Source organism: Macrobrachium nipponense, chromosome 7, assembly GCF_015104395.2.
Source record: "Macrobrachium nipponense isolate FS-2020 chromosome 7, ASM1510439v2, whole genome shotgun sequence".
Classification (NCBI taxonomy): domain Eukaryota; kingdom Metazoa; phylum Arthropoda; class Malacostraca; order Decapoda; family Palaemonidae; genus Macrobrachium; species Macrobrachium nipponense.
Window position 1 is genome coordinate 2,730,575 of NC_061109.1, and position 18,113 is coordinate 2,748,687.

Here is an 18,113-nt window from a genome sequence, read left to right on the forward strand (position 1 = left end):
ACGTAATATCTTGACTGGTACCTGCATACTTCCTTCTTGAGTTGACAGCATACCCTCATAGATATATGGCTTAAAAGCCTCCACACTGCTTAACCACTCACTGCTTGAGGTAACATTTCCACTGGTTGCTAAACATTCAGCTTGTTTAGTTTCATTCTTCTCTGGAGTCTGATTCTTTCCCACACTGCTCTTCGTAGTTTGTTTCACAACTTGACTAACTGGTTTTGACTGCTGTTGATTCCGGTAACACTCTTGACTGTAGTGTCCTACTCTTCCACACTTGAAACAGACAACATTAGGTTTCTGTAACTGTCTTGAAAAACTGGATGAGGATTTCACATTAATTTGCTGAGCTGTATTTCCTTGTGTACTCTTAGTAGTATCACTTGAAGGTTTCCATTAAATTTGTTCCTGTTATTTGGATAAGACTTAAAACCTGGGCGTTGTTGACTCTGGTACTTGACATTGTAATTACGTTTGCTACTGATTATATTGTAATCTTCACTAAGTGTAGCGGCTTTGTCAAGTTTCTTCACTTCTCTCTCTCTTAAATAAGCTCTTATATGTTCAGGAATTCCCTTAAGATACTGTTCAAGAACAAGTAACTCTTCTAACTCATCAAAAGTTTTAACTTTAGCAGCTTCTACCCAACGTTTGAAACACCTTCTCACTTTGTAAGCATAATCTAGAAGGTTCCCTTCTCATCTTTTCTTAAATTTCTGAATCTCTCATTGTAGTACTCTGGGGTCATCTGGTAAACTTGTAGCACACTGTGTTTAAGTACTTTGTAGTCTTTACACTGATCAGCTGTTAAGGCTAGATAAGCACTTCTCCCTTACCTTTACCAATCAAGTCACTTTGTAGCAAAACTGACCATTTATCCTCTGGCCATCCCATACCTGAAGCCACTTTCTCAAAGTGATCAAAAAACTCATCTGGAGCTTCTTCAGTAAACTTAGGGATTAACTTCTGTACTCTCACTACATCAAATACAGGGTCTTGATTACCTTGGTTAGGGTTAGACGGTGTTACAGGTAATGTGGATCTAGCTCTTATTAATTCCATTTCCCTTTCATGTCTTGCGATTTCTCTTTCCTCTTTTATTCTTTCTCTTTCCTCTTCTGCTGCTTTTTTTCTTCTCTCTCTCTTCGCTGCCTTTTTCTTCTTCTCTTTCTCTTCTTTCTTGTTTTTCCCTGTCTATTCTTTCTCTTTCAGCTTGCATTCTCTCTCTTTCAGCTTGCATTCTCTCTCTTTCAGCAAGCATTTTAGCTTAATCAAATTCTCTTCTGCTTCAATGCGTCTAAGCTCTAACTCTGCATCACTTTTCTCTTTCTTTTCTGCTTGCTTATTTATGAGATCAGCACGTGCTACATTCAACAACTCTTGAGCCAATTCTAACTCATCTTCATCAGTTATTCTACCAGAGTTTATCAATGATTCCATAGCAATACATCTTATTTGTGCCTTTACCATACTAGTAGACACATAACCACCACATGCCTCTGCTAAAGCGCTCCACTGTGCTCTAGACAGAGTGGTTTCAGACAAAACTTGGACGGAAGGAGCTGCTAAAAATTCCTGAACATTGAACTGAGCCATTTCCTCTAAGTTATCAATTTACAATTCAATACCATAAATGCAAAACAAAACTATATGGTCACTCTCCTAACAAAATATATTCCTAACACCACCAGTATATTCTAGAGTGATAATGAAATCTGCTTTCCCGGGTCTCTGGGCACCATTAAACAATGTTACGAAGTGCCAAGTATCTGGTTACCATGCATCAAATATTACCTCACCAAAAGCCAGACACCTGAACCCTCATAACACACTTAAACGACTGAATACACTAAAGGCAACAGTGATCCCTTAACACTTACCAGTATTGCAGAAAATCAGACTAAGTTCATCAAAACAGGTGTGAGGTAATCTTGTAAGTAAATTAAATTAATCAAAGGGCATCACTCCATCAACAACTTTCAAAACTCTAAGTACTTCCCTGATTTCAGAAGTCTAAGTACTTCCCTGGTTCTAAGTCACTTCAATTAAATTGAAGGAAAGCAAATCAATTACCACTCTATGTTTCTACCTAACATGAATATAATCATAATTATATATATTTATACTGGTGTAAGATAAAGAAAATACTTATAAAAATTTTAAATACAAAAATTTATTATTAAATTCAAAATTTATAAGTGAAATTCACAATATCAGGGAAAATTACTGTTACTTGAAAACAAAGTAAAGTTTAATTAATTCTTGAATCAAATTAAGTAAAATTAAATCAAAAATTAAAATTAATTATCATAAAATTCAAGAAAAGTAATTCAATCAAAATTCAAAAGTGTTAGGCAATAACTGAAAATTTGAAATTAATTCACAAGTGCTAAACAACAATAAAACTTGAAAAGAATTCTAAGTAAATGCCAATAAATTCACAAGTGTTAAATTTAATTAAATGTGCAATGATAAAGCAATGAAAATAACTAAGTCAATTAAATGGTGAATGCAAATGAAAATATAAAACAAAAAGACACACTTCAATAAGAAAATGAATAAATGCACAAACAATGGAACAGACACAAACACAAAAAATATCAGCAATGTGTAAAAGTGTAAATCTTTTTCATTCAAAAACACTAACCAACAGTTTTTACCAAACCTTCGTAACAGACAACAGTTCCTATCAATTATTAGTTAATCACACTCCCTATCCATTATTAGTTATTCACTGTTCCTAACAATTATTAGTTGCAACTAATAAAAATATAACACACTTTACCTTTTTTGGTATACCAACTTCTTTTCTTCTCTTGTAAATTACACTTTCACAAAAAAACAAGGCGCCGTTACGAAATGTTTGTTCAGATTCCACAAAAGAAATTAAATAAACTAAATAAATTCTAAGAAATATCAAATATACAATTCTCACAATATGAGTGACCAAATTTACGTTACGTTAATTTAATCTCGATGTCGAGTGAGAGAGAGAGAGAGCGAGAGAGAGAGAGGGAGATCTAACTGCCTCGAGGTCTTGAGATCGAATGAAAATCTCTTCCTTTATGGAAATGACAGAGCAGATGTCTCAAAACGTTCTAGGCACGAAAGCTTCTCGAAAGTTCTGAAATCTGACGCAATCTTACACCCACAATGTGCAACATCCACGTGGGACTTGACAAAGATATACGCGTACAAGACAAGACTGCTCAACAGATACGTACCCGATTGAAACGGAGGGTAAACGATAATTAAGATTGACATGTTTTTGATGACCACGTAAAAAGAGTCGAGCTCATTATCAAACGCGCTGACAGAGCAGGGACGCAAACGGATCTCGCAGACTCTAATTTCAAAGTGCTGACATAAAAGTTAAACATTTGCAGCTTTGAAAAGACAAGGATCTCTCTCTTTACGTTAGATATATATTTTTTACATGACGTTAATGCGAAATCTGAACACACATTTTAAAACATCCTATTCTAAGCTATCTAGGAATCTGAAAAAATGTTACACAATCTACAAGACATTTCAAAGAGGGGAAAACATGCATTTTGAAAGTAGCAATATATAATAGTATGCTGTTGAGCCTGAAGATCTTTCAAACTTTTCATTAGGGTGTTCCTATTTTTGGAAGTTTAATATATGTTGAAATTTTTGCATTTTAAAAACGTGATATTATTGTGTTTTTGAGTTGGGCCAGTTATTGCTACAGTATCCATTGCTGCTGTTATTATTTGCTGATACATAAATCAGAGGAAGGTACCTTTGAAGGATTTTTTATCCTTTTTTAATGAATCTTTATGTTCAGAATACATCTCAAGAGTTTATGCACATAATATTTCATTTGTTCATTTGTTTAAAAGAGGGTCTTCTTCCAAAATATATATGTATAGTATATAATATTATTATTATTATTATTATTATTATTATTATTATTATTATTATTATTATTATATTATTATTATTAATATTAATCTTTTCATTCATATTATCAGTAAATCTTTATTATTTTGCTAGTATCAGATACAGTGTAGTATTACTTTCCCTAGGGTACCATTGAAAAATAAAGATACTTCTTTCAAAAATCTGAAATTTTTTTTTACTTAAGTTTATTCCATTCTTCAATTATAATTATGGCCAGCTTGTATAAATATAAATTGCTTTCTAATGATTTGTTTTTGTGTTACAGATATTATACAGTCCAGTACATGGAGGGATCTGGAGGTTGGCAGCCAGTTGAAGAAAGAATTGATTACTCTGCCACAAGTTATACTGCTTCGTCATTGAAGCCTTTTACTGCCTATAAATTCAGACTTCAAGCTACCAATGACATAGGCGCAAGTGGGTGGAGCGAGAGCAGCGTAGAAGTGCGTACGCTGCCAGCTGAACCTTCTGAACCTCCAACTGACATCAAGGTGGATATTTTAGTCTTAATTTTGACATTTTTGTTGAAAAATATGTTCGGTTTATTTTCATGTAAATGTTTGCTTTTTTATATTTTTTTTCTATTCCAGAAGCACTATAGTTATTAGTCTCAGATAGACATTACATTTGCAAGGAATCACTTTAATTGAACAATTTGGGCTGTATAAAGATTTGGTCTCAAGTTAATCATAGGTCTTGCAAAATTCTGTCTTTGTAGTAGTATTATTTACAAATTGAATGAGTGACAGTAATTTAACATTATTTAGTAAGTGTTGTGCCATGTTACTCCTGAGGATAATTTTTGTTTTTTCAGGTTATTCCTATCACAACTAATAGTGTCAGGGTAGAATGGACACCCCTATTCCCTGAATCTTGGAGTGGTGATGCCAAGAGTGGTGGGTATAGGGTCAAATACCGTCAGATGTCGGATATACCCACCGCATTTAGTGTCCAGCACAAGGAATTAAGAGATATTCTGGCAAAGGAAATTGTTCTGAAGGAGTTGCAGGTAAGCATTTCATGTCCTCTTTAAAAATATGTAATGTATTTTAGTGTACATTTTTGGCCTTTTCTTATTGCTTTTTCGTGTCTGTTCCAGCGTGATACCAACTATGAGGTGATGGTGGTATCCTTCAATGCTCAAGGAGAAAGTCCTCCCTCAGCTCCTTCAACTGTTTATGTGGGAGAAGCTGTTCCTACTGGTCAGCCAAAAAATATCCAGGCACAACCTGTGTCATCCACAGAAATCAAGATATTGTGGGAGGTATGTTTTGCTTTCTTTGGGATTATACATTGCTGTCCAGATTGTACAAGCTCTTTATTTGTATATCTTCTTTATAGTCATTAAAATAATTCATAGTAAGTAAGCAGTTGTTACATCTTGATGACATTTTTATGAATCCAGATGATGTATCTGTAATGAAAACTGTAAGGACATTTATAGTGAGTGAAGTGCCAAAATGATTATGTTTAAGAAACATCAGCAGAAAATTTAGGAACTGTCAGTACAATATTTATGGCCTAAAAGCATGACTGGAATTGATGTAAAATTTGTTCTGCCACTTGAAGGATAAAGATTACAGTTTTGTCAGAACTTTGAAATACTTGTAACGCTGTATGCAATAAAATGATCTGTATTATGCTCAAAGAGCAACCTGTTGTCAGGCATTAACCACATGGAGATGTGTAATAGGATATGCCTTGGAACTTTTATATCATGATCAGGGATAGCTATCCATGCAGACATGGCAGGGACCATGATAGCAATGGCAAGTGTACTAGCGGTTTGTCACTTCACTGGAAACCAGATCTTTGGTATAATTAGGACTATGAAGATTCTAGAGGCCACGGTTAAAGCTTCAGAGTGACAGGAGCAACACCTTAGTGATTTTTTACTTCAGAGACTGCAGAGGTAACCAGTTTAATATTGGCAAACTGAGCATGGGTTTTAGCCCTGAAGGTCTAATAATCATTATTTTGTAATCACAATTCATTAAGTGAGGATCATTTGCTCTTGTTGCCTGGAGATATCAGATCACTCAATGAAGGACCAAAAGATCTTGTTCTTCTTTGCCTTGGGTTAGAGGAGTATCTGAGTCCCCAGAAGGGCATTCCTCAACTCGCCAGACTCTCAAGACTAAAAAGACAAACACTTGTTAAGAGGGCTCTCGAGGAGAGCCATCTTTGGATGCACCTCATGATATCAGCAGTATAGAAGCCCATTTAGCCCAACAGGATGAAGCATTGTTTGGTAAACCTATGGATTAAATCTTCCACTTCTTCAGACTGGAACGGCAGCAGAAACCTAGTAAGATTTTATAAGAGAGAAAAATAAAAAAATCTGTTCAAAGAGGATGACCAGTTTTTATCATTACCAGGTTATTATTATTAATAGGGGTTAGTTTTTCCAGACCTCTGAGTCTCAAGTAGACCCTTCTCGGGCTGGTTCTCAGGGATCAATCCTGAAAAGAAGGGGAAAAAAAAAGAAAAAAAAAATCATGACCAGGTACATAAACAAGATTCCAGTTAGGGGTACAACAGTTTTTACTCACCATGCAATTCCTATAGCACCTTGACGCAAAGATAGAGACTGTAAAATGTCAGACAGTTTAATGTGTGTGAACTTGCCTTCAGATAATTGGACTTTGACAACACAAAGAGACCTGAAAATGTCACACATTAGCTTACACACCCTTCTGTTTTTCTTTGTAACTCCAGAGACAGACTCAATTGAATATTTGCTAAAGTATGTAGTTTCTTGTGATTTCCAGTTGACAAAATTAGGTTCTTAGTGTAACCAGTTCCCTGTTAAAAGTTAAAGGACAAGAAGTTGAAAGTGGTGTCAAGACAAGATGTATTGTAGTTTCACTTGCCAAGTGCTGTTATAATAAAAAGGACACAATGCTGAAGGGTTTGCTGGAGCTGGTTATTGCCATGGACCTGAAAGGTCATTGCTTAGCAGACTATTTTTTACCCCTCCTCCAAATGTTAAAGGTCCTTTACAACAAGCTGGACTCGATAGCTTCTAAGACATCAGTGATGATTATGGAAGGGTTATTTTTACAAAGGCCCCAATTCAGAATGCCAAGAAACAGCATGAAGTGTAAGATATACTAGAGGAGCATAAGTTGAAGTACTTTTCTATGAATTCAAGACATCCTTCTTTTAACTTTCATGTTTGCAGCCAGTTTTTGACAGTCCCTTAGTCCCAAAAGTATGTATGAATATTTTTGTTGGTGGCAGTACTGTGGTGATGAAAGTAAATTTTTTAATTCTTTCTGGGATGAGAAGTAGCAACAAGAGTGATGACACCTGTTGAAGTTGGAGTTTGGGTTTTGCCTTCTTTGACGTTGTTCAGATTATAGCATCAGGAAAGGGTATATCAGCTATGAAAAGGGAATTATTAAAGTGTGTTGTTTATTCCTTTACAAACTCCATATAGTTTTTAAAACATGTTGGGCAATTTGATTTTTGAGAACTTAAGATTTAGGGATAGTATGTATCTCCCTTTTTCACAGTTTTGAATTTGCTCCTTTTTTCTGTTTAAGTTAGCCATTGAATATTATTTAGCTTTCTATATTAAACAGCTGTGTGCCTTATGATTTTCATGACTTACTTTTCCTTTTCTTATCCATTTGACAGCCACCGGATGAAGAAGAAATGAATGGGGAACTTCTTGGTTACAAAATTTTCTACAGAAGTGAGAATGACCCAGAGGGATCAGAAGATACTGAAGTTGTAGGAGCATCTACCAGAGTCTACGAACTGCTCTATCTAGATATGTACACCAGGTACATCATTACAATGCTGTGTTTCAACCCAGCTGGAGATGGACCAAAATCTGTGCCAGTATACACAAGAACGCTTCAGGACCTACCAGGACCTGTGGCAAACCTTAGTTTTACAGACATAACGATGAACAGTCTGAAAGTAGTTTGGAATGCCCCTGTTAGACCAAATGGAGATATTCAAGGTTACATTGTTACTTATGAAACGGCCAGACCAGATGAAAGTAAGTGTTGTAATTGGTTTACTATATGTGTTTAGAGATTGACTACAAATACAAATGCAATGTTTTTGTGGGAATTAGACCTACTAATTTTCAGTATAGGAATACTGTATTTTATGATTTGGATAATATGTACTGTATTACTGAAATTGCTGTTTAGTAAAAGTTTTTAATTTTATTTTCATGCTGAGACACAAAGCAATAGATTAAATTTTTCTTCAGAGGCAGATTAATTTTTTGTTTTATGTAACTAGGCTTGCTAAAGATATGTATGTGGTTTTGGATGATATTTGTAACTAGGATATTAAAATGCTTATAAATATGAGTATGTGAAATTTATTGCAAAAGAAATATATTAACTATCTAAATAAGATATTTATAGGGTAATTTAAGTACATCCATTAAAACAAAAATTATATTGAGGCGGATATGGAAACAGTTAAATTTTATTTGATCATTAACATGAGATGCTTCCTTCAACCTATGATGTAGATGCTTTTTAATTCACTCTTGGTCATTATTGGTATGGTAATAATTTTGCTGATGCTCTCTTTCCCAGATTTTAGTAAGCAAGTAAAGCAAAAAGTGGTGACGCCATATTTACTCGTGATGTCATTAGAAGAAGAAGTAACATATGAATTTAGTGTTCGAGCTCAAACAATCGATTATGGACCTGAGGTAAGCATTTGTAACAAGGAGGCTAATAAAGCTAAGATGGTTCATGCGCAGTGAATTAATAGGAAAGGGTCGTATTATCAATGAAAGCTGGTGCTAGAAATCATATTTGTTGAGCTGAATCTAATGTAAATTATTATGAAAATTAGTACTACCTCTATATAATTTACTGAATAAATTGCTTAATACACAATGTTTTTTATCATAGTTACATTGTGAAATAAAATATTTCAGTTTTCATAATGAATGTGATATTAGTAGTACAATAGAAAATGAACATGACAATCTGTATGTATTTATAATTAGATGGTTTGTATTTATAACTAGACGGTTCATCACAATGTAAGTATAAACAATCCTAATGAAGACCAGGTAAGCTTGAAAATATTTATGATAATTTAATGCCAGTCGGTAATAAGATATTTCATTAATCAGCCTAAGTGAGGTACAGTACCTCATTTATGAGTGCATTTTTATTTAATTTTTTATTCCTATTCAATAGATTGTATTAAAATATTTTACTAAATTTGCGATTTACGTGAATAAGATATGATAGAAATTTTGATTTATCATTCTGTGGTGTAACTATGAAGGTTAAATGTCATTTTACTTGTAGATGTCCTTTAAGTATGATAGGTTTTGAGATAACATTTTCCAAGTAAAACCATCTTTATTGATAAAATTAGTGTTTATGGAGAATTGTATTTATCAGGTACGATCAAATGTCACAACTGGGCCACAGCCAGGATCCCCCGCAAGGCCAAAAGATCTCACCTTAACAAAGACAGTTTCCAGCGTAACGCTGCACTGGCGCAATAGTCATTCTGGAAAGGGTGCTATTCTGGGCTACTATATAGAAGCTATGAAAACAGGTATGTTGTTGTAAGTTATTGTATCCTTACTGCAGATAAACCTCTTTGGTCTTACTCAGACTGAACATCCAAAAGTCAAGAAGTAGCTGGGTACTGATCGTTCATTCATATATAATCAAGAATTTCCATTGCTTTCTCAGATTTGTATTCCCTGCTGCCATGGGGAGCATTCCTTCTTGATTACAGTTATATTAGTTTTCTTCCCTCATATCTGTTAACATAGGAGTAAAGTCAATTGGCACTCTTGCTTACTTTATATCATTGGCGGCTGATGTCTCTTCACTGTGAATGTGCAAGGTGAATCATCTAGTGTGTCTGTTAACTTTGAGAAAAGGATTAAATGTTGCGTTTGAATATGTCGATACGTAGTTGTATTTGTCGTTTGTGATTCCATAGAGAGTTGCATATCCAGTACTAATCAATTAAGAGCAATGGTTTCATTTAAACATTCATACTGCATTGGAGAATCCTGTTATCCTTTTTCTTGGAATTAGTATTTATATTGAGATTCGGGTTACCGGTGAAATATATTGCAGTAATGTTGGGACTAGAATGCTTATTGCATATGCATTCCTAGGAAACAGTGGGTTCAGAGAATATTTCTCCCAGCTTGAGACAATAAAACTCTTCCAAAGGATTGCATATTTGCAATTTTCTATGTCTTACAAAGATAGCCATGTGAGTTTGAAAAATTAAAGATATTCTAATGCAATCATTGGGAAATATTTTTAACATAATTTCTTCAAAGTAAACGAATTGGTGGCCACCCATTTAACATTTCACCTCTGAATTGTTGCTATTTCTTCAGCTAAAATAAACCAGTTGGTGGCCACCCATTTAACATTTTACCTGTTCATTAATGCTTAAAATAAATTCCAGTCGGATCTCAAGGAAGGACACAAGAAATTTAAACACATTTCAGAAGGGATGGTTTTAGTACTTAACTTGATGAAGTGTTTGGTGTTTGCATGGTGACAGGTATGAGTATAGATCTAAGAGAAGTTGGATGCTGAGGGACATGATTCTTGGTGTAAAAGTCAAGTTATGATTCATAAACGCATCTCACTATTATTTGGAGGTGCGTGTTCTTTGTGCTAGTTGAGCCTAGGAACTGGTTGGGCAGTCAACAGAAGTGACTCATGGCTGTCTGCAGGAATAGTCTTCAAACACAAACTCAGCATAAAACTATGTGTATCACAGAAGAGGTCACAGCCATGTTTGTTGTCATTGCAAAATATAGAAGGAGACTTAGACCACACAAATGAGGATTTCAAAAACTTATCCGTAATAAAGCAGACTGGGTAAAGGAAGTGATGTTGACATCATCGATGCAAGGTTGAATTAGGATACTCTTTAGTTTGCACTTGTAAGACAAGATGACCATTTCTGGGAGACATCAAGTAACATTCAAAATGTTTTATTAATGAGTTGACTTACAAGTAAGGTACAGTTAACTCTAGACAGAAACTCAGTTGATATTGGCCATTGGATGTTTAGCATGAGTACAATTAGAGATATGTATTTATGGAGCATGATTTTATTTTCCATGTTAGTATGTTTTGTTGAAATTTCTTTTGATTTTATTTCATCCACTTGTTACAGATACACTTACCATTTCATGCTTTCACTCTTGCACTTAAGTTCAAATTAATGAAAAATACCATATGTTTTTTTTTTCAAATTAGGATTGAGTTTGCAAAATTAGGCATTAGTATTGTTTATAAAATGCACAACCGCTGAAATCTGATCTGGAAATATAAAGCTGGAAGAGTGATTCGTTGTGTAATAGAATGCTGTAGAGATGGAAAATTAACCAGGAAAGCATTCATTTGAATGCATAATTCTTACATATGAAGTTAGTCACACTCAGTGAATGGAGTACAGGCAGCCCCCACTAATCAGCTTTGTAGGTTAACAGTGTTCCGGTTTTACGCCGCTTGGCTAACAATGTCATTAACCAGATTTTCGGTGTCGGTAACAGGTTTGTCAGCATCAGTAAGAGGTTTAATGGCGTTGGTAAGCAGTTTATTGGTGCCGCTAAGTGGTTAACGTCACCGATAAACAGTTTATTGGTGCTTATGACGTTATAAGTGCTATTTATTACCATGTAATTATTTGTGAATTTTGGTTATCAGTGATTTTAGGTTAGTGGTGCTCAGTCAGGAACACACACACACACACACACACACACCCAACGCTGTTAACTGGGGGCTGTCTGTACTGGTTAAGCTTTGGTCTTTGGCTGTGAGAAGAGTTTCATCATTAGTTAAATGTCAAGGGCTCAGTGTTATTCTTAGACACACATACATCCTTACATTGAACTAATTTTACTAACATTTGAAAAATGTTTTTACAGTGCATATGTGTATTTGATTAATTATATGTACTATTCAGTTTTCCTTGATCATGTTTTTCAAGCAGAGATTTTGAGCACTCATCCATTCAGGTAAAATTACCTTGTAATTTATTTATTTTGAAAGAACCTTGAGTGCTGTAGTGAGAGAACGTTGCTGTAATTTTCACGCAATTGGACAAAACTGAATTCATTGGTCAAATTAAAACAGTTGGTAATGGTACTGGTTTATATGAATGTGCAAGTGAAGCAAATAGTTACACTGTGTGTCAGTTACTGTACACTGCTTGCACAGCAACAATTGTGTGAGTGTATGTTAATTTACCTGTTCATATGCTCTCACTCTAATTGAAGTCCATGTTTTGCTTGTCTTTACTGAATTTTTGTCTGTTTTCCCCACCATACCTCTAGCTTTGTAAGGTAGTATAGTGGACCCCCCGTATTTGCGTTCTCCTGATTCGCGGACTCACACATTCGCGGACTTATCTCGGGAACGTTTCCCCGCATTATTTGTGGAAAATTTGCGCATTCATGGTATTTTTCTATGAGAAATATCCACAAATTCCTGCTATTTTTATCAATTTCAACATAAAATGCACTTTTTGTGATAAAACTATTAAAAAACCTAAGTATAAAGATTTTGAGTGGTTTATCTTGAGTTTTAACTAACAAAATAGGCTGTTTTTAGCGTTTTTATAGGGGTTCCAAACATTCGCGGGTTCTAGCATCCCCGCGAATACGGGAGGACCACTGTAATTGTTGTTAGCTGGCACTCATTTACAGTAGGCAGTTTCCGGTTATCGGCAGGGGTTCCGTTCCCGAGGGGGTGCTGATAAGCGAAAACCGCCATTAACCAAAGCTCAGTGATTTATGGCGCCATAATGGTGCTTATGGTCGATAACTGGTTATTGGTGCCATAAGCACCATTATGGCACCTCTGTTAGGTATGTTATGGCACCATAAGGTACCGGAACTTGGCCTGTTATGGTGCCATAAATCGCTGATTTTATGGCACTGGATGAGCACCATAAAAACGGATCGCCGATAACCGAGTTTGCTGATAACCGGGGATATCTGTACAGTGGTCCCCCCGTATTCGCGGGGGATGCGTACCAGACACATACACACACACACACACACACACACCCCCCGTGAATAGTTAGTACCCGCGAATGTTTGGAACCCCTATAAAAATGCTGAAAACAGCCTATTTTGTTAGTTAAAACTCAAGAAAAACTCACTAAAGTTTTTTATACTTGGTTTTTTAATAGTTTTATCACAAAAAGTGCATTTGTTCCTATACGGAACAAACCTTCGGTCTTAACATTAGGATTTACTAGCGCCAAGCTGGAAACCGGTAGAATTAAAATTACACTTGTGAGATCCAGGGACTATTGGCATCTATACCAGGTCACGGGGCATGTATACCCAGAATGCCCACGGCTACCTGTGACCCACCAGTTATTTTCCTACTGCCTTTAAGATAAGACGTGTTACTGTCTATCTGATTTAAAGCCGGTTTTTCAGTTTGCCCGTTTTTTATCCATTTCATTTTTCATTTCTTATTTCCTTTTCTTTCTCCGAGTGTGCTCAGTGTGAGTGAAGAGTGTATAAGTGGTATGATGGAGAATTTTGCCTCAACATCGGGATCGTCTGCCGTTTCGAAGAGGAGACAAAGGAAATGCCCAGGAGTCAGTGACTTTCCATGTTCTAGATTCCTAACTTCGGTGTTGAGGGATCCTCATCCAACGTGTAGTAGGTGCAGGGAAAACGTATGTACGATTACTAATCCATGTTCTGTTTGTCGCGGTTGGTCGGTGGAACAGTGGAAAAAGTTCTATGAGAAAAGCCAATACAAAAGGAAGGTGGTGACACCATCTTTGGATGACCAAACCTTACCGGCTTCTTTTGTATCGGCAATAAACCAGGCTGCTCCATATGTTTCTCCACCTGCTTTTGATTTGTCTCATACCCCTTCGGTTTCTCCTAGCGGTTCAGTATCGGAAACGTCAGGAGGGGCCTTGGGTAATTTTATGAATAATATGCACTCCTTTGTTCCCAGCAAGTAGAGGGGGAGATCCGCCATCTTTGCTCCAGGCTCCTGCTCCCCAAGCGCATAGGTTGGATGGTACGTGGTCAGCGCTAGGCCTACCAGGCGTACCAACCTTGGATGGTCTGCTTACGCATTATATGGCGTCACAGTTCCAGCAGGGTCCGGCAGCGCTGAATGTTCCTTGTCCCCCGGGCTTGCAATTTATGGGCATTAATGCCGTGGCTACGCCATCAAACTCTGTGTTTACAGCGATGCAGAACGTGGGAGGTAGTTTGGCAGCAAACGTGCGGTTGCCAGCAGAAACCTCTTAGTCTCTCCCTACGAGAGGGATGACGTCACAACATACGTCACACACCGATATGGCAGGCGTGATGACGTCACAGACTGCTTCTCGGCCTATTTCGCTGCACCCAGACGCTAATATGCCTTCTGACCCGTCAATGCAAACTGTAATGCAGAAATTACAGGATATAGAGAAGAGAATGAATAAGGGAGACAAAAAGAAAAAGTGTGATTCGCCTTCTTCGTCTTCTTCATCGATAAGTCCGATAACGTCACGGCGAGCACCTGTCAAGCGTTGGAGGAGGATTCGGGAGTTCCTGACGGATCCTCGGGCTAAGAGGAGAAGAATCAATTCTTCCTCATCTTCAGACCAAGACTGTCATATCCAAGTCAGCAGGAAGGTCGGGAAGTCAGTGGCTATTAAGCACAAGGTTAGCAGAAGAAGCTGTTCGCAAGAATCTGAACAAGCGAGAGAGGCGACGGCCGACGGACTAGCGGCCGATGCGGAGTTGCCAGTTCGGATCGCAAAAACTACGATACCGCTGGTAAAATCGACGTTGGCGGCGAAAGGTGCAGCAGAGGATAGAATGCAGGTCCCAGTTTTGCCCGTAAGGCCGTTCAAAATACGTACGAAGGACGATAAGTCTCCTATTAAAAGTACGAAAAATAGGGAGTTGGCAACCTCGGCGGATACGTTCGTGGAAGGCAGTGTCCGTCTGGATGAAAGGTCGAGGCCGAGTTCTCCGACGCTCATAAACGATACCAATACTAATAGAGACGAAGTTATATCTGTCTTAAGGGAGCCTTCATCTTGGAGATCTAGACGAGATTCTCGCTCTAGATCCGTGAGCAGAGAAAGAGTGAGGCGTTCTCGTTCCCCTGCTGACTATCCGGGATCGAGCCAACAGCGGCCAGCAAAGATCAAAGAGACCGCGGCCGTAGGGGCAGGCGGCCGTGGAATTCCGGGCCGTCTGTCAGAAGATAGGGGCGAGACAACATCCCTTGTGACGGAGAATGGTACATTAGAGCCGGAGGAAGGAGAAAACCAAGAGTTTCTGGCCTCGTATGCAGAGGTGATTGATTTGATTCGTCAATTCAATAACCTTTCGGAGAAGACAGAAACACCGGCCAGTATGCTTCCGCCTGGAATTGACATGGCATTTCGATTAAAAAGGGATACCAAGGTGTCGTATGAATTGCCTTGTTCGAGTCATGCGGAGTCGGTCTTGCAACATGTAAACGCAAAGATTGCAGGAAGGGATAATTCCTTAAGATCTAATAGATCATTTAAATTTATTCCCCCTCCAATGATAAAGCAAAGGAAATATTATACGACACCGAAGGTCCCTTTGCTGTCTAGACAAGTGAACCCTAATGTTGTAAGATTAAGGCCTGGATTAACCTTGGATCAGGTTAAAATGGAGTGCCCTTCGATGACTTACCAAGAGGCTGCTACGTTAGAAGCAACAGCTTCTTCTGTCTTTCAGGCTGCTTCTTGGTTAGACCTTTGGTCAACAGCAGTGGCGAAGATTGCATCCTCGGAAGTAACAAGAAAAGTAGTGGATGAATCATTGTTCATTAGATTACTACAGTCAGGTTCCAAGGCGATTGCGTACCTGACAAACGTAAGTGCCAATGTTTGGGCAAATATCCTGCTAATGAGGAGAGATGCAGCGTTAGCTAGACTAAGCTGCAATGTGGATTTGGATTCCCTGTTAGCAATGAGGAATGGGGATATCTTGGAGTCGCAACTGCTGTTGCCAGAGGTCATACTGGAAGAGGCGATAGATAGAAGAAGGATGGACACTAACGATAGGTTGGTGCAACAGGCAGTTAGGAAAACGTCTAACAGTCAAGCTACTCCTTTGGAGGGAAGACAGCAGCAAATGTCTCGAAAGAAGACAGTGAGACATAACATCCCTAATAGAGTCACAAGACCCTCTTCCCCAAAGAGGCTAACTCATCGGCCCTTTCACAATAGAAACAACAGAGGAATGGGCGGTAGGGGAAGAGGGAGAGGCTCAAGAAGATAGGATGGGCGCCTCTCATCACTCGGCCACACCAGTGGGGGGTTGCCTGGCAAAAATTTGGAAGGTGTGGCAGGAACTAGGGGCAGAGCAGTGGGTGGTGGATGTTCTCAGGATCGGGTATTTGATCCCGTTCGAGGTAACCCCGCCCCTGACAGATCAGCCATTACCCCACGTCGCTTATGCCCACAAATCGCAGAAGGCCATTATTCTTCAGGACGAAGTGAAGAAGATGATGGAAAAAGGAGCTGTGCAACAAGTATGCAGTCTGTCAAAAGGCTTCTACAGCAGGATTTTCCTGGTACCCAAAGCCAACGGGGAGTGGAGGACAGTAATAGACCTGTCAACGCTGAATCTGTTTATAAGGAAAACCAGTTTAAAGATGGAAACTCCAAAAACGGTTCTACAAGCAATCAGGATCGGAGACTTTATGCTGACAGTCGATCTAAAGGACGCATACTTTCAGATACCAGTCCATCAGTCTTCAAGGAAATTTCTCCGCTTCAGTCTTGCAGGGAAAGCTTTCGAATTCAAGGTCCTGTGCTTCGGATTGACAACGTCTCCTCAAGTTTTTACAAGAGTGTTCACTCTCGTGTCGACGTGGGCGCATGCTCAGGGGATCAGGCTAATAAGATATCTGGACGATTGGCTGGTGATAGCAAAGTCCAGGGAGAAATTACTCAGGGACAGGGCGACCCTCCTGCAGCTTTGTCACAGCCTAGGTATTGTGGTAAATCAGGAGAAGTCGCAGTTGGATCCAAGTCAACGTTTGGAGTATTTGGGAATGGTTATAGACACAACAGAAGCCAAAGTATTCCCGACAGACCAAAGAATAGAGAAAGGCAAACAAGTGGTGAATGCCTTTCTGGGAAAACAGACACAGCCAGCAAGACAGTGGCAGGTGGTGCTGGGAATCCTAACCTCCCTGGAGAAGCTAGTACCACAAGGAAGGCTACACCTTCGGTCCCTACAATGGAGGAGGAAGGAGTTTTGGTCACCAATAGTAGATCACCCGTACGAGCAAATTCCCTTGTTGGCAGAAGTGAGGAAAGACTTGCTGTGGTGGGTGAACGACGACAATCTGACAGTGGGTGTCCCCCTTCAACAATCCTCTCCAGACCTCTTGCTGTTTTCGGATGCGTCACTAGAAGGCTGGGGAGCCCATATGGAGGAGTTAATGGTGTCAGCAAAATGGAGTTGCAAGGACAGAGAACTCCATATAAACGTGCTGGAGTTAAAAGCAGCGTTTCTAGCTCTACAGGAATTCAGGGAGAGAGTAAAGGGACACTCAGTGGTATTGATGTCAGACAACACCACAGTAGTAGCTTATATAAACAAGCAAGGAGGCCTAGTTTCTGGGCAGTTACATGTGATGACAGTTCAACTTCATCAGTGGGCTGTAGAGAACCTGGTAGACATCAGGGCCAGGTATATTCCGGGAAAAAGAAACATAGTGGCCGACAAGTTGAGCCGCAGGGATCAGATTCTGGGAACGGAGTGGTCCCTGCACCAACAGGTAGTGGACAGGATGCTCATGTTGTGGGAAGGACCGATCATAGACCTATTCGCAACCAGGTACAACAAAAAGTTGGAAGTGTATTGTTCAGTAGTCCCAGACGCAGAGGCAGTAGCAGAAGATGCGCTACAACACCCCTGGGACAATCTGGACGTGTACGCATTTCCTCCATTTTGTCTAATCCGTCAGGTTCTGAACAGGGTAATGCAGTCTCAGAACCTCAAGATGACCCTGGTAGCCCCGTTATGGCTGAAAGCAGAGTGGTTTCCAGACCTACTGGAACTCCTAGTAGATGTGCTGAAAGAGTTACCCCCATGGAGCAACCTACTGTGTCAGCCGCACATGGAGAGGGACCACCAGTCGGTGAAGTCCCTATCGCTTCACGGGTGGAGACTG

At 38.8% G+C, this 18,113-nt stretch overlaps 1 protein-coding gene across 7 annotated transcripts in view; it reads left to right on the plus strand.

Moving 5' to 3' along the window:
* The window catches only part of LOC135217473 (protein sidekick-like), a 258,080-nt gene that overhangs the window by 192,544 nt on the left and 47,423 nt on the right, over positions 1-18,113 (plus strand). For all 7 annotated transcript variants that reach the window (XM_064253381.1, XM_064253382.1, XM_064253385.1 and 4 more), the window contains 6 exons: positions 4,196-4,421; positions 4,745-4,939; positions 5,030-5,194; positions 7,573-7,942; positions 8,499-8,617; positions 9,327-9,486. In XM_064253381.1, the coding sequence (XP_064109451.1) occupies positions 4,196-4,421; positions 4,745-4,939; positions 5,030-5,194; positions 7,573-7,942; positions 8,499-8,617; positions 9,327-9,486 (1,235 nt within the window). The remainder of the gene's footprint in view (positions 1-4,195; positions 4,422-4,744; positions 4,940-5,029; positions 5,195-7,572; positions 7,943-8,498; positions 8,618-9,326; positions 9,487-18,113) is intronic.